Raw genomic sequence first — 20,129 nt, 5'->3', positions numbered from 1 at the left:
TGGCCTCGGGACAAACCCAGCTCGCCCGCGGGGTGGGATGCTCCTTATCCTGATGAGGACCAGCCCGGAGTGCCAAAAAGCAACAGGCACATCCGACAAAACAAACTAGCGGTGCTGAAGGATGCTGCCCAACGGGGCGGGATTGATGACCTAGATGTTTCTGAACTTGGTTTTTTTTTTGGTTTTGTTGGGTTTTTGTTGGGTTTTTTTCTTTTTTCCAAATAGAACCTCTAGAGAAGTGATGCCCCTGAGCAGGTTTGTCCCAGGCTGGCAGGAGGGCATGCAAGGGCACTTTGCCGGGCAGCCCGGGAGGAGAAGCCTTTCCCTGTGCCAACCCAAAACCCATCAGCAGCATCACCCTGGATGTGGGTAAAGCACATTGCTGTGACCAAAACCTCTCGTTCCTTGGTCAGCCTTTTTATTCCCCTTGTTGGCTCTTGCACAATCAACGAGGTAAAGACAATTGCAAAATGGGTGCCCAGGAGGGATCCACTGCCATCACAGCACAAGGAAAGTGCCACAATTTGGCTTTTTTTCTGCCCCGGTGCCCCTGAGACATGCTGGGCTGGCACCCACCGGAGCATAAAAACTCTGGGGGTGGGGGACGGACAGACAGACAGACACATGCACACAGACCTGATAAAGTGCATTTCGTTAGGCAACCAGCCTACTGAATAAAGGGGAATATTTGGGGATACACTGCTCCCTTCCTCTCCTACCCAGTCCCTAGGGACCGGAGAGCAGAGACGGGTGCTTGCAGCAACGATGGCTGTTCGGCCCCATCTCCAGGACCCGTACCCCTGCCTGCACACTGCCTTCAGCCCAAAATGACCGCGGGGACCTTGCTGGGAAGCACAGCAGCGGGAATCTCTGCTCCCCAACACCCCCCCACAGCAGTAGTGTTATAGCAAAGCCCCCCACGCTTCACCCCCCCCGACCCTCCCGCAACGTGGCCGAACACAGCCTGCACCCTCCGCCGGGTGGGAGCAGCCCCGTCTAAGGGTGACAGCGATATCCAGGTACTCATCAGCCTTCCCGATCTTGTCCCAGTGTATCTTCTGCCCTGTGAGAGACCGCGCTGGCTTTGCAGGGGCTTCCCAGACACGCGGTGACACCTAACTGGGCCACCCACACCTGGCCCACCCTGCGGCAGATACGTCTCTTTATGGGCCGTAAGGCAGAGCTTCATTAACATCTGTCAGGGCTGTGCTTCCCCTGGCAGATGTCTCCTGGAATGGCCGATGGATCTACTGCCCACAGGGGTCCAGCTGTGCTGCCAGTTTTGTCTTTGCGGGAGACGGAGTCCGTCTGTCCTGGCTCGTGGGGGACACCTGGCAGCACAGCACGGAGCGCATGAACCGCAGGACCGGTGGCCTCAGGATGGCGAAGACCCAAGGGTCGACGATGGAATTAATAGAGAGAAACCTCAGGGCGAGGAGGTCCCAGTCGTGGTTGTCCTCTTCCTTGCTGAACTTGTTCACGTAGGCGCGGATCTGCAAAACACGACGGGGAGAAATAATGTCAGGTCTGGGCTTCCAGGAGCCGGCCCCCGAATCTTGGGGAGATTTGGGCTATCACAGCACACTTTCTGCCTCCACCGGTTTAAATGAACTTCTTGCTAACGATAGCCAGCCCCATGCCCTGCTCTCAACAGGCAGCGAGGCTTCGTTTAGCCCTAAGGCAATTAAGCCAGCCGCTGCTTAAGGAAGCGGTGCGTCTTACCTTGAAAACCACACGCAACAAATAAAAGTGCAAGATGGAGAGGATGCGGGGTGCTGGACCGCTCCCGTCCTTCCTGCAACATGCCGACTCATAGCAGCTTACGGGGCTTCCTGGAAGGGTGACTCAGCACTCCTTACTCATACGGGTCGAATCGCCACCCCCTCGTTTTGGGGGAGAGGGGATGCTCGGATGGGGACAGGAGCTGGGGGCGTGGGAGATGTGAGCATCCCTCCTCCAGCTGGGATCTGTTGGGTACCACCCAGGGCTGGTGCATCCCGGGGCACGAGGTAACCACGGTGCAGACGGTACCCGGGGCTGCCGAGAGCGCAGCACTTCCAAATGCTTGGGCTTTTTGGGAAGGGCTCAGGGCTTTTTTGGGAAGGATTCTGTGGTGCTATGGCCTGATACTCTCTGGGTTCGTGTGGCTGGGCTGCTCCTCGGAGGGTGGCTGCTGTGGGCAGCCCCAGCCAGAAGAGAAAGTGTCACACCAAGCAGGCACCGGCAGTGTTCGGCAGCTCGGTTTGAGACACTGCCAAAACGCAGCCCAAACACAACCCCACATGGGAGCCGGGCGATGGGAACAGAAAAGCCGGCTGTGCTTCTGGATAAGACTGTGTCTGCTACCACAGGGCCCACGGGATCCCCATCAGCGGCACTTTCCCATCCCGTCTGCCCCCAGCAGACCCGCAGGGCCCAGCCCACGTGTCCCCACCAAGGGGTCCCGCTTCTTAATGACCACGGCACCCAAACCCGGGCTTTTTTCCGGAGACGGGGAGAGCCGCCCATCATGCATGGGCCCATTGACGGGAGCTGAAGCGTCTCCCAGGATGTTGAGCCTGGCTCCCGGGATGCTCACGAGCACCCGGATGTTACTGCTTTGTCTTTTCTCTGCCTTAAAACCCAGGCAGCCTGGCTCGGCTACAGCCTGTGGTTATTTTCTTTTCCCTTGGGAAAAGAAACAGAGCACGAAGGGAAGGTAGTGTCTATTTAACTCCATGAGCACAAAATTAGCACTGGCTGCACTCCCAACCTTGGTGGGCTCGCTTCTAATGGGAACAAAATGACCTCCCGCGATGGCGGGCTCGCACACACGGGCAGGGGACACGAGTGGCTCGAGGTGCCCCGGAGTCCGCGATGCTGCTGGTGTAAAACAGCTTGGATGGATGTAAAGCGGCCCTTTGGTGGGGAGAGCCTGGAGCAGAGTCAGGGGACTTGCTGTCTCCCCTCCCTCACTTCGCTGCGGTGTTTTGACCCCGTATTTCTGCTGCAAGCCTCGCGCACGGAGGGGGCACGGGATGCGGGCACAACTCTTGGGATGAGGGATGCTGTGGCCCATGTGTCGGATCTCTGTTCCCAGCAATCACCCATCTCTGTGCCCGCACGCCGGTGGTGTTGCGGAGGAGTGGAGACCTCTGTCTAATGGTGAGGTGGGTGCTGCCTGCCCGCATCTCCAGCTCCATCTTTCCCTCTTGCCACAGAAATCTGGGATAACTCTGCCCACCCAGCACATACACCTGCTATCTCCAGCCCAGTGGCATCTCCTTCATCCCCATTTTTGGAGGTCTAATTTCTTGCTCTGCCACCCCTCACACCTCCACCATGAGTGCCCGGCTCCTGGGAAGTGTGGTCCAGAGGACCCCTACCCCAGACCCTGCCTGGGCCACGCTGCCTGGCCTCAGAGCCTCTGCGGGATGGGACCCCACCTCTGCTCCTGCCACCCCATCCTCCTGCCACCCCGTCCCCCTGCCACCCTGTCCTCCTGCCACCCCATCCTTCTGCCATCCCATCCTCCTGCTGGCACAGGGGGTAATTCTCCCGGTTCCCCACGGGATGTGCAAATTGCCTGGAGTTCGTGGCAGACCTGGGGTCTCCTGAGCTTCAGGAGGAGCTGAGCTTTGACCTCAGCCCTGGAGGTTTGGGCAGTGGAGTGGAGGGAACCTTATAAAGGGAGGGAGAGAAACAGGGGTGCCAGGGAGAGGGACCCCACCCCAGGGGAGAGGCGGTCGCACTCACCGTGAACGGCAGGGAGCAGATGACGAAGGTGATGGTCATGATGGAGAGAAGAAGGAGATGGTCAATCTCCTCAGCCATGGAGAACATGCGCCGGCCGCAGCCGCCGGCCGCCCGGGGCTGCTCGAGCGTGGCCAGCCGGCGGGTCTTCTGCCCGCGGCGGTGCATGCGGGCCAGGTTGGCAATGACGCTGAGGTTGCAGAGCAGCACGGAGAGGATGAGGAAGAGGAGCAGGGTGGCGTAGAGAAGCGAGAAGGTGACGTCCAAGCCGGACACCTCCCTGCCGCCGTTGTGCTGGAGGTAGTCCAGGTGCATCTGGATGAAGCACCAGGTGCCGGGGCAATACTGCACGTACCGCCCGAAGCCCACCAGCGGCAAGGAGCAGAAGGCCGCGGAGAAGGTGTAGATGGCGGGCAGGGCAACCAAGCCCGTGCGGGGGCTGAGAAAGCGCTCGTAGAAGTAAGGCTGCCCCAGGGCCAGGCATCGCTCCAGCGCCATGGCGAAGAGGATGAGCATGGTGGCGAGGCCGAAGAAGCTCATGGCGAAGCCGAAGTAGAGGCAGATGTGTCCTCCTTGGGCCAGGGCGGTCAGGGTGCGGTTGCGGTGGTAGGAGGCCAGGACGAAGGGGCTGACGGAGCAGGTGCCCAGCAGGTCGGTGACCACCAGCGCCAGCACCAGGACGTGGAAGAGGGAGGGCGGGCGGGCGCGGGGGCCGCGGCGGCAGCGCAGCAGCAGCCCCAGGGCCAGGAGGTTGCCCAGGAGCCCGGCGGAGAACATGAGGGCGCTGACCAGCGGGCGGGCCCCGCCCGGCAGCGCCGCGCTGCGCTCGCACAGCCCCCGGCCCGTCCCGTTCATCCCGCCGCCGCCGCCCGACTGCGCCGCCGCCACCGCCCGCCGGCACCGCCCTCCGCGCTGCCACCCCCACACCCCCCCCCCCCGCCCCGCCCGCCGCCCCCGAGCCCGCCCCGCCGCCCCGGCCCCCCCACACCCCCCCGCCACGAAGGGCTCCGGAGCCGGTGGCCGGGCGCTGCTGCGGGAGACCCGACGGCAGGCTAGCACCGGGGCCGGGGCGGGGGCCCCGCGCGCCGCCAGCCCCCGGCCGGGCTGAGAGACCCCGTACCGGGCCGGGGGCCCCGAGGCACGGCGAGTCCCGGTGCCGAGCCAAGAGTCCCGGTACCGGGCCGGGAGCCCCGAGGCACGGCGAGTCCCGGTACCGATCCGGGAGTCCCGGTACCGGGCCGGGAGCCCCGAGGCACGGCGAGTCCCGGTGCCGAGCCGGGAGTCCCGGGACCGGGCCGGGAGCCCCGAGGCACGGCGAGTCCCGGTGCCGAGCCAAGAGTCCCGGTACCGGGCCGGGAGCCCCGAGGCACGGCGAGTCCCGGTACCGATCCGGGAGTCCCGGTACCGGGCCGGGAGCCCCGAGGCACGGCGAGTCCCGGTGCCGAGCCGGGAGTCCCGGGACCGGGCCGGGAGCCCCGAGGCACGGCGAGTCCCGGTGCCGATCCGGGAGTCCCGGTACCGGGCCGGGAGCCCCGAGGCACGGCGAGTCAGTCCCGGTGCCGAGCCGGGAGTCCCGGTACCGGGCCGGGAGCCCCGAGGCACGGCGAGTCCCGGTGCCGATCCGGGAGTCCCGGTACCGGGCCGGGAGCCCCGAGGCACGGCGAGTCCCGGTGCCGAGCCAAGAGTCCCGATACCGGGCCGGGAGCCCCGAGGCACGGCGAGTCAGTCCCGGTGCCGAGCCGGGAGTCCCGGTACCGGGCCGGGAGCCCCGAGGCACGGCGAGTCCCGGTGCCGATCCGGGAGTCCCGGTACCGGGCCGGGAGCCCCGAGGCACGGCGAGTCCCGGTGCCGAGCCGGGAGTCCCGGTACCGGGCCGGGAGCCCCGAGGCACGGCGAGTCCCGGTGCCGATCCGGGAGTCCCGGTACCGGACCGGGAGCTCCGAGGCACGGCGAGTCCCGGTGCCGAGCCAAGAGTGCCGGTACCGGGCCGGGAGCCCCGAGGCACGGCGAGTCCCGGTGCCGAGCCGGGAGTCCCGGTACCGGGCCGGGGGCCCCGAGGCACGGCGAGCCCCGGTGCCGATACGGGAGTCCCGGTACCGGGCCGGGGGCCCCGGGCTCACAGCAAGACCCGGTGCCAGACCGGGAGCCCCGGCGCTGCTGCGGGAGCCCGACGCCGGGCTAGCCCCGATACCGCTCTAGGAGCCCAGCGGCATGGCCAGCCCCGGTGCCGGAGCGGGGGCCCCGCGCACCGCCAGCCCCCGGCCGGGCTGAGAGACACGGTACCGGGCCGGGAGCCCCGAGGCACGGAGACTCCCGGTACTGGGCTGGGAGCATCGAGGCACGGCGAGCCCCTGGCTGATCCGGTAGTCCCGGTGACGGGCCGGGAATCCCGAGGCACGGCCAGCCCCAGAGTCCCAGTACCGGGCCGGGACCCCCGAGGCACAGCCGACCCCCGTGCCTGACCGGGAGCCCCGCTGCTGCTCCGTGAAGGCTGGGCTAGCCCCAGTACCGGGCCGGGAGCCCCGAGGCACGTCGAGCCCCCGTGCCGGGACGGGAGACCCGGCGCTGCTGCGGGAGCCCCGATGCCGGGCTCGCCCCGGTGCCACTCTGGGATCCCCGAGAGGCACAGCCAAGAGCCGGTGCCGATCCGGTACTCCCCGACTCAGGGTGATACCCGGTGCCCATCTGGGAGCACCCAGTTCACGTTGAGCCGTGGTGCCGGTGCCACCCTGGGAGTCCTGGCTGGGCCGCGAGCCCCGGTGCTGGTCCGAGGACCCCAAAGCACCACGAGCCCCGGTGCCGACTCCGCTGGCCTGGTGCGGGGCGGGCTACCGGGGAGCCACAGCTGAGCGTGGGCTGTGCGGGTGGGTCCCCCATGGCCCCAGCGGCACCCAGAGCCCACAGAGAACACCCTGCCCCATGGCCAGCCCCACACCGTGTCCCCACTGCCCCCCTCTCCTATACATCATCAAAGGTCCCCATGGGGGTGCAGTCTGCAGCTGGTGTCTGGTCATGAGTGGGGTGTTGGGGGGACATCGGAGGGAACCCCTTTTCCCACTGCAAGCCTGGCTGAGTGCGGCTCATCTGCCCTGGATACCAGCTCCAGGAAAGCTCCTTCTGCTGAGGCTTCAGCCTCGGCAGAGGGCACAGGAAGCTCTCGCTGTTGCATGGTTATTTCCCCAGATCCTCTCCCCACCTTTCTGGGAGCAAAGCCTTTGCCCTTGGCCTCCAAGCTGGGATCTGGCTCAGTGGGGAGCCCGGTGGGGCTCAGGTGTACCCCTTCATTCACAGCCTAAGGGGAAACTGTCCTTGCAAAGTGCTCTGGTCCCCCCAAACCCCGGTGAAAGGGTGCAGCATTGATCGACACCAGCATGGACCCAGCAGACTGCTGCCTTAAGCACATTTTGGCTGTTATTTTTTAAACCTTGCTTTTGTAACAGGAACTTCGTAAAGGAAATATGGTATACAGCAAACTCCAGGGCCGGGTGAGCTGCGGTTTGTGACAGTACCTCCATTTCCGATGGGCTGTTCCTATTCCTCGCTTTGGTTTCCTTCGTCACACAGCTCAAAGGCTTCTTCAGCGCGGCGGGGAGGACGTGCAGTCACCCTGCCGCTGACAAGGCACCCACAGCTCCAGCCTTCCCCGTTCCCATGGCCAAGGCAATGGGTGTGACGGAGGGAAAGGTGTCTTAGCCGACTTCCAGACTAACCCTCCACGCAGGTGGGCCAGAAAAACACATGTCCTGGGACCTCTTGTAACTCCCCTCCTGCAGACCTGATCCGGCAGAGCACCAAAGCATGTGGATACATCTGATGATGGGAGCGATCCTGTTGGCTTCCGGAGGGCTGGATGGGACCCTGGCACCTTCAGCTCTCTGTGGTTTTCTCAAAAATCAGGTTAAAAATGGAGCGGAGGCCGAATCCTGTCGTGGTCCATCCGAGCTTCTTACAGAGGCTGCGCTCTGCTCGTCTGGAGACCTTTTCCGAGCAGAAGGCACCCCGTAGGGTGGTTGCTCCAAGGCTTTTCCCAGCCTCCCACTCCTTTCTGGTGGTGCGTGTCATGGCTCAGGAAGGGGTTTTGGCATCTTCTGGAGCTCATTTTCCTGGCAGCTAATGGAGTCTTAAATACCCATTTGGGGCTTCATGCTTCTCAACCGACAGTCGCTTCTGATGGGATATTTTTGCAATAATAGGAAAATTGCTGGGGTTTTTTTTTTTTTTTCCCCTCCCCTTTCTGAGCTCAAAACCAGGAACGTGCCACTTGGTACAATCTGTTTCTTGGGAAGTGTTTGTTTTCTTCCTCTTGCTCTCTTGCTTCCATGTTTACCTCGGGTGTCTTGCCTCTAACAAGGACCATATGTCCTCCCAAGGGTCGTTGGCATTGTTTTCCCTAAGAGAAGATTTCCAGGGTTGGCCTACTTGGAGAAAAAACTCTGGGCTTGTAGGAAAGCCGCATGAATTTCATAAAAACCCTGCAGCCAAGAGGACTCGACCTCTGGAGTTTGCTGCCTACGGTTGGGGAGGGCGCCAGGATCCTGCCCCATCCCTGGTGGGTTTTCAAGGATGGCTTCGGCACCACGGGCAGGGAGGAGACCAGCCCTCCTGTGTGTGGAGGGATGGACTGCATGGGTGGATTTCAACCCTTCTAAACCAAAAACCCCATCTGACTTGTGTTTAGCAAAGCCAGACATCATTTTTCTTCCAAAGCCTTCCCAGCCCCGTCCCTTACCATGCACACCAGTGCTACCAGCAGCCTCACTCACCTCCCCGGAAAAGCAGGGCTGAGCACCGGCGCGGCAGGTCCGGGTTTCAGTGCCTTGGCTTGCTGTCCTGTGCAAGCGCCCGGGTGCAGGGGTTAAAAAAAAAATAATGAAACCGCTCACCGGCTGGTTGTGTCTTACAGCCCCGTGGGCTGAACGCCCTGGCTCGGGTGCCTGGCAGCCCCGGCGCTGCTGCTTGCCCAGGCACGCGCCTTCCTGCTTCCAGAATGGCTGAAAAAATGCAGGCGGACAATAAAATAAAGGGCTTTTTGCAAGAACTAGACAATTTGCTGGGAAATGAGCTTGTATGAAGTTACGCCTGGATTTCATGAGCTGAAAAAAAAAACCAACCCTGACCATGCTCGATTTGCATCCAGGGAAGGAGCGGGATGCAGGGTTAGGTGATGCTGGTGACACCGGTGACGTGTGAGTGTGGGACAGTGCAGCCGGCGGTGCCGGAGGGCAGTGGGCATGGCACAACAGCCCCAAAAAGAGCATGGTTGGTGTGAGCCACAGCCTTGAGCTGAGCGGCATCTCCTTATTGCCTCCATTAAGCATTAGGTCCGTCCCTTTGAGGATTGCCAGCACAGGAGCAATCTGGCACGGAGGGGGCCCGCCGGGAATGACTGAGCAGGAGGAGGATGCGATCGGGGAGGGATCACACAGCGGCTCTCACCTCCCCGGCGTTTGGCCGGAGAGCCCTGAGCCTCTGAGCTTTTTTGTTTTCTGCTTAGCAACATTTACAACTAAACCGCGTGTTGCAGAGATTTTCTATTTGAATTTGAATTGTATTCTCGTTTTTTCCAAGGTCATGAATAGGAAAGGGCTCCAAGCTTTGGTGTAACTCCTGAAGCCCCAAACCATATGTGTTTGGGCACTAAAAAGTGGGTTGCCCAAGGGGGCAGCTGGGGGGGAGAGTGGTAGCCCCCTCCTTGCAGTGGCTGTGCCAGCGTGCTCAGGCCGGCTCGGAGCCCAGCCCTGGCTGGGGACGTGCTGCCATCTCTGGAGAGGACGGCGATACGGCAGTCCCGGGCCCCAGGAACCCGCCGAGGAGTGATTTATCTGCTCAGATGGTGGCCTGGCGTTCAGCCGCAAGTGCAAACCTTGTTGGCTGCAGCAGGAGCTTGGCTCACCCGGAGGCAGCGGTGGCCGGCTGGAGACTCCAAGTCTGCTCCCAGAGCAGGTAGGACGCCAGTAAGGACAGAACGCCGATTAAAAGCGCTACCGAAGCCAGATGAGCGTGTCAAGGTCGCCAGGACGTGCACGAGCTCAGCCAGGGATGATGCGGGGACAGGGGGGTCGCCCCGGCAGCCTGCAAGCCCCCGCCGCGCTCGGTGGCTCCGCAATTTCTTTTCTCTGATGATAAACTCATGGATGGGTTGGACACCGCGGTCGGTGGATCATCTCAGGGCTTGGATGGAGTCTGTATTCATGCACCTTAATAAAGAACCTGTTTTGGTTTTTTTTTAGTTTAATTGCTGCTTTCCATAGAGCATGGTTGCCCTGGGCTCTAAATACACGTATCGTGGGGCAGGGACCTCTCTTGGGACACTCTGCAGGAGCGAATCCCCGTTGGGGACATGGGCAGATGGTGGCCTGTCCCAGCCTGGGCACACACCGAGCACCCACGGCTCACTTCGCTGCACGCTCCTAGCCTGGCCGTGCCCGGTCCGTCTGTCCTGAGCGGTGTGTGGATCCATACGGTGGAGGAGATCCCGGGCCAGGGAGGACAACAGCAAGGTTTTGCAGAGCCGTTATCTCAGTTGGCTTTCATCCTGCCACGGTGAAACAGGTCCGGTGAAAGCCACAGCGCAGGCTCGGTGCTGTTGACTCTGCGCTCCCACGTGAGCCATCTCCAAGTCAGTAACACGGCAGTAATATGAAACCGATACGCGGACCAGCCCTCATTTCATTTCTTTCTCCTTAGAAAACCCCGATGAGAGGCACGGAGCAGGGAGCTTGCAGGTCCCCCAGATACATCCCCAAATACAGGTCTGCCCTTTTCTCCAGCCAGGAGAGCCTGGCTGGTCAAACAGCCAGAGCCAACCCAACCAAGTCACCTCCAAAAACCCCCAAGATAGATTTGTGTGAGTTTCTTCCTTCAAAAACAGAAGCCATTTGACACCAAGAGCAAATATCGCGTGAGAACTGGCAGGAACATGACTACACCTTGCAAGGCTTAGCTAAATAGCGGAAGAGAAGTATTTGCCCTGTCTCCGCCAAGGACACTAAGCAGATGGGGACTTCGGTTATTATAATTTTTTTTGGTCTAAGTGGTCACTTGAGGCAGTTATTAAATCCAGTTAATACGTGTGGTTGAGGGGAAATTGATCTTGCATTAAAATGGTCGTTTGCTCGCAGGCTTGCACCGTGAGGTTATACATCCCAGGCTCTGTATTCTCTCAATTACTGCTCTTATTAGGGCTTGGGATCGTCATAAATACCAAATTAAAATAATTACAGCAGGACAGGTAGCCAGCTGAGTAACACAAATGCAACATTAGCGCTTGGAGGAATCAGTTTTCCAGAGAAGAGCAAGCCACAGCAGAGAAACCACAGCCCTGCTCGGGGGATACGGGGTTAGGGGAGGGATGATGGGCGTCCCGGGGAGGGATGATGGGTGTCCCGGGAAGGGATGACAGGCATCCCAGGGAGTGATTCCACCTGCCCTCCAGCTCCTCGGTGTGGCTGTGAGCTGCTGCTCAAGTTTCTGAGTCTCCACACCCCCAAAGGCTCCCTCACACCCCCCTTGCCCAAGCCAGGGACACCCCAAACCAGCCCCGAATAACCCCCCTGGGCGTGGAAGGGGCTCACGCACAGGACAAGGCGATGGAGCAGGGCTCCGAACCACTTTTATTTGATGCGGACACACACACCCCCTTCTCCTCCCTGCGTGTTCCTGCTGTCCTGAAGCCACACGCCAAAACCCTCCTGCTTTCCTGGAGCCGGACGCTCCCCAAGCCCTCCACAAAGTGCTGCTGCTCGGAAATATTCACAGGTACCCGGGAGCCCCCCCGGTTCCTCTCCGGGGCGAAACGCAGCCTGGGGAGGGGGCAGAAACACTTCACGCCTGTCCCTCGCTGCGAGCCAGACGCCGTCCCCACCTGTGACAGCCCCGTGCTGCCCCGGGATGCTCCGGGGCGGGGGCGCGGGGCCGAAGGCTCGGTCTTCATCCTCACCAGCAGCCGCTGGCTTCTGCAAGACCCGTGTGCTCAGGGGAAGCCGAGCTGCGGGGTGTCTGTCCCGCGCCAGCCCAGGGGGCAGAACTGGCCGTCCCCCCCCGGGCCGCGCCCTTTCAGGGTGGCTTTCCGGGAATTCAGCCTCCGGCAAACCCTGCGGACGAACGTGCGGAAAACGGAGGTGCGGAAGATGATGAAGACCCAGGGGTCCACGATGGAGTTCACAGAGAGAAACCGCAGGGCGCTGAGGTCAGCATTCTCGTTGAAATCGGAGGCGAAGGCCCCCATGTACGCCCGGATCTGTCAAAAAACCAAAGAAATAGGGAAAAATGAAGAAAGACCTCACTACAGGGGTACAGCTGAGAGCAAAAAGATTCCCATGGGGCAGCAAAAGACGTTTTAACCCCTCAATATCCTTATGCATTGAATCAGCACATGTTGGGGGTTGCAGACCCTGAAACTGGGAGTTGGGACTGGGTCACGGACACTCATGGCACGGGGCCACCACGTCCCCATCAGGGTCAGGATGTTAGAGCTGAAGAGGTGGCCCCAGCAGCCGGGGTTGTTTCACGGATAAAGGGAGCATCCGACCTCCGCAGGCTGCAGCAGTGGGTGCTGCTCTGCCCCCCAGGCTGGGGCACCCCACTTGCGTTGACCCCCCTGCTATGGGTAACTCGGCTGGACCGCAGCGGGACGGTGGCCCTTGCGGGGTCCAGGTCCTCCCTCCAGGTCCAGGTCCAGCCTGAAGCCCTGCTTGTTTGAGGACCACAGGGCTTTCACTGGGGTTATTACAAAACCAGTATGAGCCCAGTTGTGCCGGGGCTGCTGGTATCTGCCGCGTCACGATATGGCTCCAGAGCGTGACAGAGGGGACAGGCAGTGCAGGTGGAAGTTGTCACCCAGGGCAGTGGCAGCACCCACACCCCCCACCCTGATTTTGGGATAACCCCCACTTCAGCACCAGCTCTGCTCACAGTGGGTGACAGCAAGGCGGTGCTGCAGGATCCGGCCCCGGGACATGGGGCACTGGAGGGGGGGGGGCAACAAGGGCTCTGTCATGCTGGGGGTCTCCCACCCCCCACCCCACCAGGGGGACCCCCATCCCTGGGGAAGAAGGGGGAGGATTTGGGGGGGGATTTCCCACAGGTCGGGGAATCCAGTGCAGTTCAAAAGGAGTTGGATCTACCCAGTCCCGGAGGGGGGTGGGGATGGGGGGGTTATTGAAGGGTCTAACACAATGAACTGACCTCCCTAGGAATAGGCGCTGGGGGGGGGGGGGGAGTTATTTCAAGGGGCTAAAGCAATGAACTGACCCCCCCCCCAACACCTTCAACACCTCTGGGGGAACCCCAGAGGAACTGGGTGGTGGTGACAGGGGGGTGGGGGTTATTCCAATGGGGTTAAAGCAACAACCAGACCCCTGGGATGGGGTGGGGGACACTCAGAGGGGGCCAAAGTAATTACCGGACCCCCCCCCCGACACCTCTGGGACAGAGTGGTGGTGATGAGGGGTTATTCCATGGGGGTTAAAGCAATGTACTAACCCCTGAGCACATGGTGCTGGTGGCGGGTATTCCGGGGGGGCAATGCAATGACCCGACCCCCCCGGGACAGGGTGGTGGTGTTGTGGGGTTATTCCAGCGGGGTTAAAGCAATGAATTACTCCCCCCCACACCCCGTCCTGGGACAAGGTGGTGGTGCTGGGGGTTATCCCATGGGGATTAAAGCAACGACCAGACCTCTGGGATAGGGTGGGGGACACTCAGAGGGGGCCAAAGTAATTACTCAACCCCCCCGGACAACTCTGGGACAGAGTGGTGGTGATGGGGGGTTATTCCATGGGGGTTAAAGCAATAAATTAAGCCCCAGGGTTGTGGTGCTGGTGGCAGGCTTTGGGGGGGGGCAACCTCCCAGAATGGGATGGTGGTGCCGCGGGGAGGGGGGGTTATTCCAAGGGGTTTAAGGCAACAACATGACCCTCAGGGATGGGGCTGTAGTGGTGGGTAGAGGGGACTAAAGCAATGAACCCCCCGACTCCTCTGGGAGTGGGTGATGGTGCCAGGGTTTATTCCAGGGGGACAAAGCAACAACCTGACCCCCCCCCCCGGACTGAGTGGTGGTGATGGGGGGCGGGGGGGTATGCCAAGGGGGTTTAGGCAATGACCCAACCCCTGCAGATGGGGTGGGGAGGTGTTCGGAGGGGGGCAAAGTATTGCCCTGAGCCCCCCGGAGCAGGTGGTGGTGCCAGGGTTTATTCCAAAGGGAAAACCAACGACCTGACCCCCCCCGGGACTGAGTGGTGCTGATGGGGGGGTTATTCCAAGGGGCTTTAGGCAATGACCCGACCCCCACGGACAGGGTGAGGGACTATTCCGAGGGGTCCAAAGCAACAATCCAACCTCCTTGGGAGGAGGTGGCAGCGAGGGGGGATTATTTTCCAGGGGGGTTAATGCAATGACTGACCCCTGGGGATGGGGTGGCGGGTATTCAGGGGGGGCAAAGCAACTGCCCAAGGCCCCGGGGGTGGGGGGCGGTGTGGGGGGCTGTTCCGGGGGAGGGGGCCGGTGGGGTTACTCACTATGAGCGGCAGGGAGCAGATGGTGAAGAGGACGGTCATGAGCCCCAACAAGATGAGGTGGTCGAGCTCCTCCATGCGCGGGGCGGCGGCGGCGGGGGGCCCGCGGCGGGGCTGCCGCCGCGCCATGCCGTAGAGGTGCCGCATGCTGCTCACGTTGCAGGCGCCGATGGCCAACACCAACAGGCCCATCAGGCTGGCGTAGAGGACGGGGAAGCCGAGCTGGCGCGGCCCGCCGCCGGCCATGCGGATGAAGCACCATGTCCCGGGGCAGTACTGCATGGGCACCCCGAAGCCCAGCAGCGGCAGGGCGCAGAAAAGGGCGCAGAGCCCCGCCGCCGCCGGCCCCAGCGTGGCACCCAGCCGCCGGGTGAGGTGCCGTCGGTAGAAGTAAGGGTGCCCCAGGGAGAGCCAACACTCCAGCGCCATGGCCAGCAGCAGCAGGGTGGGGGCCAGCCCGAAGAAGGCCATGAGGAAGGCGAAGAGCTGGCAGAGGATGCCCGGTTCGCCCTCGGTGCGCCCGCCCGGTCCCAGCTCGCTGAGGCTGCGGTTGTAGGCGTAGGCGGCCAGCACGATGGGGCTGAGCAGGCACTTGCCCAGCAGGTCGGTGACTGCCAGCCCGCTCACCAGCACGTAGAAGGCGGAGACCCGCGGCGGGCGGCCACCGGGGGACCGGGACCGCCGTCGGTGCTGGCCCAGCAGCAGCAGCGCCAGCACGTTGCCCAACAGCCCGGCGGCGAACAGCACCGAGCTGGGCACCGCCGACTGCCCGCTCTCGATGTACCGGCTGCTACGGCACTGGTAACCCTCCGTCTCCATCGGGATATCCCGCACCGGGATGCGCCGGACGGGGATGGGGTGGTCCGCACCGCACCGGGCTGCGCCGCGGCTGCCGGCGGCGACTGGCCCGGTGGGGCGAGCGGCCCCCGCCGGCGGAGGGAGGGAGGGAGGGAGGGAGGGAGGGGAGAGGCGGTGCGGCACGGCCGGCACGGCCCCCGGGGCGGCCCCTTCCCGCCGCCCGGCCCTCCCCGGGCCCTCGGAGGGCGGCTGCGGGGCGGGGGGACGCGCCGCTCCCCCGGGACGGGGCTGAGTCCCGGGGGGGGGGGTCCGGGTAAGGGGGTGGCGGCTGGGTCCCTGGGCAGGGGGGTTGTGGGGTGGAGGACAGGGGCTGAGTCCTTGGGGGTTTACAGGTAAGGGGGTCGGGGCTGAGTCCCTGGGAGGGGCGTTATAGGGTGGGGAGCTGGAGCCGAGCCCCTTGGGGGGGCTGCAGGTAAGGGGGCAGGGCTGAGTGTCTTGGAGGAGGGGGTACAGGGACGGGGCCTGAGTCCCTGGGGGGCTTACGGGTAAGGGGGGCACGGCTGGGTTCCTCGGGGTGGGGGGTTATGGGGGAGAGGACAGGGTAAGGGTAAGCGGGGCTCAGCTGAGTCCCTGGAGGGGTTCAGGACAAGAGGAAATGGCCTCAAGTTGCGCCAGGGGAGGTTCAGGCTGGATATTAGGAAAAATGTCTTTACTGAGAGAGTGGTGAAGCACTGGAATAAGCTGCCCAGGGAGGTGGTGGAGTCACCATCACCAGAGGGGTTCAAGGAACGTGTGGACGTGGCACTGCGGGACATGGTTTAGTGGGCATGGTGGGGTTGGGGTGATGGTTGGACTTGATGGTCTTACAGGTCTTTTCCAACCGTAGTGACTCTGTGATTCTGTGTGATTCTGTGTTACAGGGTAGGGAGCTGGAGCCGAGCCCCTTGGGGGGCTTGCAGGTAAGGGGTCAGGGCTGAGCCCCAAGGATGGCCCCAAGGGAGCTGGGGCCAAGCCCTGGGGGGTTACGGGTAAGGGGGACAGGGCTGAGCCCTTAGCGGGGTTACAGGGTAGAGGGCTGGGGCTGAGCCCCTGGGGGTGTTATGGGGTGAAGGGCCAGGGCCAAGCCCCGCTGCTGCACTGGGGTAGGTAAGGCAGGGAACAGACAGCGTTACCCCAGGGGCATTTCGCTGCAAGGCCCCATCTGCTCCTTCGGGGAGCAATGTGCCATGTGCCTTCGCTGCTCGTGGTGCCTGTGCCTCCGTACATCTCAGGAGACATCCCACACTTCAGCCTTTAACCTGGCCAGGCATCGCTTCTACCTGCACCCCATCCCACATGCCTGCCTTGCCATGGTACCGCTGCCAAGCCCCCCGTTGCGGGGCTCCCAGCCCCTCCGTGCCCGTGTCAGTGGTCCACTATCTCAGAAGCCAACTCAAGGAGAAGTCCCCAAAGCTTCTTCCAGGAAAAGAAGTGGCCGTTCTTTAGCCATAGAAATGCCGCTGCATAATGCATACCGCAGCTTGCAGTATGCATGTGATGATGAATAAGCATGAAAACACGGTTGTCTGCTTTCAGGCCCCTTTTTGCTACTTTGGATGAGTGTGCACGAAGCGCAGGCAAGTATCAAGATGACAGGAGGGGTGGGAGAGGCGGTCTAAGGGACCAAACATCAGCCCTGGCATGTTTTAGTGACAGGCTGCGTTTCTCACGCTCCACGAAGGGAGTTGGTGAGTTCAAGCCTTTCCCGGCAGAGAGGGCAGGGACCGTTTGTGGCCGGTGCTCTGTGGCGGTGAGAGCCCCGGTTCTGGAAGAAACCGAGATAAAACTCGTTGCAGCTCGGCGCTTGCACACGTGCGGTGTTGAAGTGCTGCCCTCGCTAGGGCTGAACGCGAACCCAGCGGCTGCTTCCTGCCTGGGGCCCGGGTGAGAAGAAATTCAGCCTGCTTGGGGAAGCAATCGGAGCGATATCCTCCCAGCCAGCGCCTCGAAAACACACCCGCTGCCTTCTGCAGCAGGCCCAGCACCCTGGCCTGGCCGACTGTTGCCAGCTCCCCGCGGATGACGAGCCGGGGAGGCTGCCGTGGAGGGCAAGCAGGCGGCTTGCCAGCGTCCCGGTGAGTGTATTCCTCTGCAGAGCACACGGCACCTCTTTCCAGGTCTGGGATCCTCCTTTTGGGGTGATCCCGGCAGCGTGGAGCAGGGGGAAGACGGGGTGGGATCCCTCGGGTTTTCCCCAGGATGGAGATTGGGAAGGAGAGCCCAGCAGCTCGGGAGAGCGGGTTTACCAGCTCCCAAGGGCTGGGAGGACAGTGTCTGTCCCAGGCCCCGGAGCTCTTGGTGCCAGCCCTGCTGCGATGCTGCGAACGCCGGGGAGGTTGGTCCTCGCCCCAGGCTGGGGCTTGTGCGTGGGCAGAGCATCTCCACTCCTCCTCCTTCTTGCTCAGAGCAGAAACCTGCCATCTTGAACCAAAAACCCACCCCGGGCAAGCTGCCTCCATCCGCAGGAGCAGCCTCTCCAAGTGAAACGCTTGGGCTTTGCGTTCCCCCCTGCACTGCGGGCGTTAGGGGATGCTGCTCCCCATCGCCCGGACACGGCGGGTCCCAGGGACGTGCTGCCGGCTGAGCGATGGCACCGCAACCCTCCTGCGAAGGGCACGTTGCCGCCGGTCTGCTCTGATGGAGAAGAGACCAAAGCATCGGGCTTCCCCACCGCCTCTGGCAAGTCCCGCAAGAGACACCAGCCCGCCGGACAAAGCCAGCAGGCCAAATTCAGCAGAAATTAGTTGCTCAGGGAGAGGAAGAGGAGGAACTGTGACAAAATCCAGCCCTTATTGGGGGCGGGTGCTGCCCTCGGGGGCACCAGCTGGCTGGAAACCCCGAAGGACCAGGGGACAACGCTGTTCCTGTCCTCGAGCTGCTCGGTGCGAGGGCGATGGGAAAGCCTGGGGTGGAGAAGACTTTTTGGGACTATCTCCTGGTCCGGCCATGCCATCGAGGCACTGGGTGCAAGGCATGGGAGCCAGCCGCAGCAGCGCGGCCGTGGCTCAGTGCGGCAGAGCAGCCGGGCGGGGGGGATGCTTTTCACCCCGTCCCAGCTCCTTCCTCCACTGCTGGAAGGTCTGACGCTGAGCACGGGCACGGTGACCGTCCTTCTCTGCGGAGGGGGATCCAGCCCCCAGCGCCGTCGCACCAGGCTTGGGGCCGGGGTAGGTGTGCAGCCAGTAGCGTAACCGCAGACTCATCTCCCTCCTTCATCTCCCTGGGAGAGAAAGCAGCGGGGGCGGCCAGATGCACCGAGTCCCTGTTTAGCTCTTCTTTTTAGCCATTTGCATAAATTGCAGCTATTTGGGGGGGAAAAAATGATTTTGAGAATGTCTCGTCACCGCGTATGACGAACCTCTCCTGTTCGTCACGCTTCCGATGTGACCCTCTTCTCGCCGGTCACATTCCTGGCGGAGAGAGGGAAAAAAAAACCCCAACCAGAATAAAAACAACCCAAAGCGGAAGAAAAAGCAGCACGCCACAAAACCCAGAAGACAAATGAGGAGCTGGAAAAACTTGAAGCATCCGCAAGGAATTTCAGGGGTTTTTTCCAAAACTCTTGCTGACCCCATGTGGCTTCTCCTTGCCATCCGGGTGGCGGCGAGGGACGGCGAGTGGGTGCCTGCCCCGTCGCCGTGCCGTGTTATTGCCAAGCCTGGCTTTCCCCGCTGCTGCCCGGAGGAGCCGTGTCCGCCTGCTCTTCGTCAGCGGCACGACTCGGGGCGGCCGTACCGCGATTTTCTCGCCTTCCTCCAGCTCAGCGCTCGCTTTGGAAGTGTTTGTAGCGGTGTCTGAATAACCTAATTTAGAGCCCGTTAGACGGGGAGGGTTTTGGCAGGCGGTGCTGTGCCGGGGAGCCGGACGGAGGGATGCGGCTGGCTGGGAACGGCGGCTTTGGCAGCTCTTGCTGGATATTCGCATGTCGAGCGAACAAGGCTGGGAGGGTCCTGCGGAGAAGAGCCAACCTCCTCCCTGCCCGGGAGCGCTCCATCACCGCTGGCTGGTGCTTCCTCACCCGTTCCCGGTCCCCTTCCCGGGGGCCCTGGTCCCCCAGGGGACGGGAGCAGAGCATCGCCTCCCCCCCGCCACGGTGTCCTTTCCCAGCTGTTCCCACATCTTCCCCAGCTCCGGTTTTCCTAGACTAAACACCCACCAGACTTTCAGCCTTTCACTCTTTCCCGGCGGCAGGATTTGGGGATTCACAGCTCCCCGGCGTGGGTTGGCCGAAATGACGCAGCAGCAGGTTGGGGAGGCACCTGAGGGACGTCGGGGCACCGGGATGGGGAGCACCCACCTGCACCCGAGCTGGTGACACCCCGGTGCTTTTCCTCCTGGGATGCTGGGTTCGCTGGGGAGATGCACTGAGCAGCTTAAACATGCCCAAACGCCCCGATTTAAACTGGCTGATAGGGGCAGACGCGGCAGCTGGCGCAGCCCAGCACCCGGCAGGGTTGGTCCCCGCGTCCCCTCGTCCTGCCCGTGACGGTGTCCCTGGGAGAGGGGGGTTTTTTGGGGGGCTGCTCGAGTGCATGGTTCCTCCGAGCTGGGAACGCAGACCCGCTCTGAGTCATCGGGTGACCCAGGCGGGAGAAATGCTGCCGATTGTTTCCAGCTGCGTTATTGCAGCGCTGCTCGCCCCGGAGCGCTCGGCCGGAGGAGAAAATAGCCCTGGCCAGCCGGGAAATTTGCCGAAAGCCGCGGGCAGCAGCGGGCTCAGGCCATGGGAGGCAGCGGGTCCAGGTGCTGCGGCCACCTCCTCCTGCCGCGTTTTGGGGAGCTGCCGGCATCGCCGGATCCTGCCAGGTCTGCCGAAGAGGGGAAAACAAGGGGGAACAAGAAAGCAGCCCCGGAGTGGGAAGGCGTTGGGCAAGGAGGCGACGGTGGAGCAAAGTTTCCCCAATTGCACAAGTCCCGAAAGCCCGGGGCAGGGTTTGGCCCAGCCCTGGGATGACCGGAACGGGGAAGGAAAGTGGTTTGAGCTCGGTGGCATTTCCAGCACAAGCAAGGGCGAGTCACGGGGCGTCTGCTCGGCACGCTTCCCTG

At 62.5% G+C, this 20,129-nt stretch overlaps 3 protein-coding genes across 3 annotated transcripts in view; all 3 read right to left on the bottom strand.

Moving 5' to 3' along the window:
- PSMC6 (proteasome 26S subunit, ATPase 6) overlaps positions 1 to 20,129 on the bottom strand; it is a 364,454-nt gene that overhangs the window by 114,086 nt on the left and 230,239 nt on the right. The gene's annotated exons all lie outside the window — the stretch shown is intronic.
- PTGER2 (prostaglandin E receptor 2) lies at positions 1,248 to 4,587 on the bottom strand. Its single transcript, XM_059819893.1, has 2 exons — positions 3,736 to 4,587; positions 1,248 to 1,493 (listed from the first exon to the last, which is right to left on the bottom strand). The coding sequence occupies exons 1-2, from the start codon at positions 4,585 to 4,587 to the stop codon at positions 1,248 to 1,250; spliced, it is 1,098 nt and encodes a 365-aa protein (XP_059675876.1).
- On the bottom strand, positions 11,705 to 15,065 carry LOC132317335 (prostaglandin D2 receptor-like). Its single transcript, XM_059819892.1, has 2 exons — positions 14,250 to 15,065; positions 11,705 to 11,971 (listed from the first exon to the last, which is right to left on the bottom strand). The coding sequence occupies exons 1-2, from the start codon at positions 15,063 to 15,065 to the stop codon at positions 11,705 to 11,707; spliced, it is 1,083 nt and encodes a 360-aa protein (XP_059675875.1).

The sequence above is a fragment of the Gavia stellata genome, chromosome 7, assembly GCF_030936135.1.
Source record: "Gavia stellata isolate bGavSte3 chromosome 7, bGavSte3.hap2, whole genome shotgun sequence".
Taxonomy (NCBI): Eukaryota; Metazoa; Chordata; class Aves; order Gaviiformes; family Gaviidae; genus Gavia; species Gavia stellata.
The sequence above is the reverse complement of the archived record's forward strand: the minus strand, read 5'-3'. Positions and strand labels throughout refer to the sequence as shown.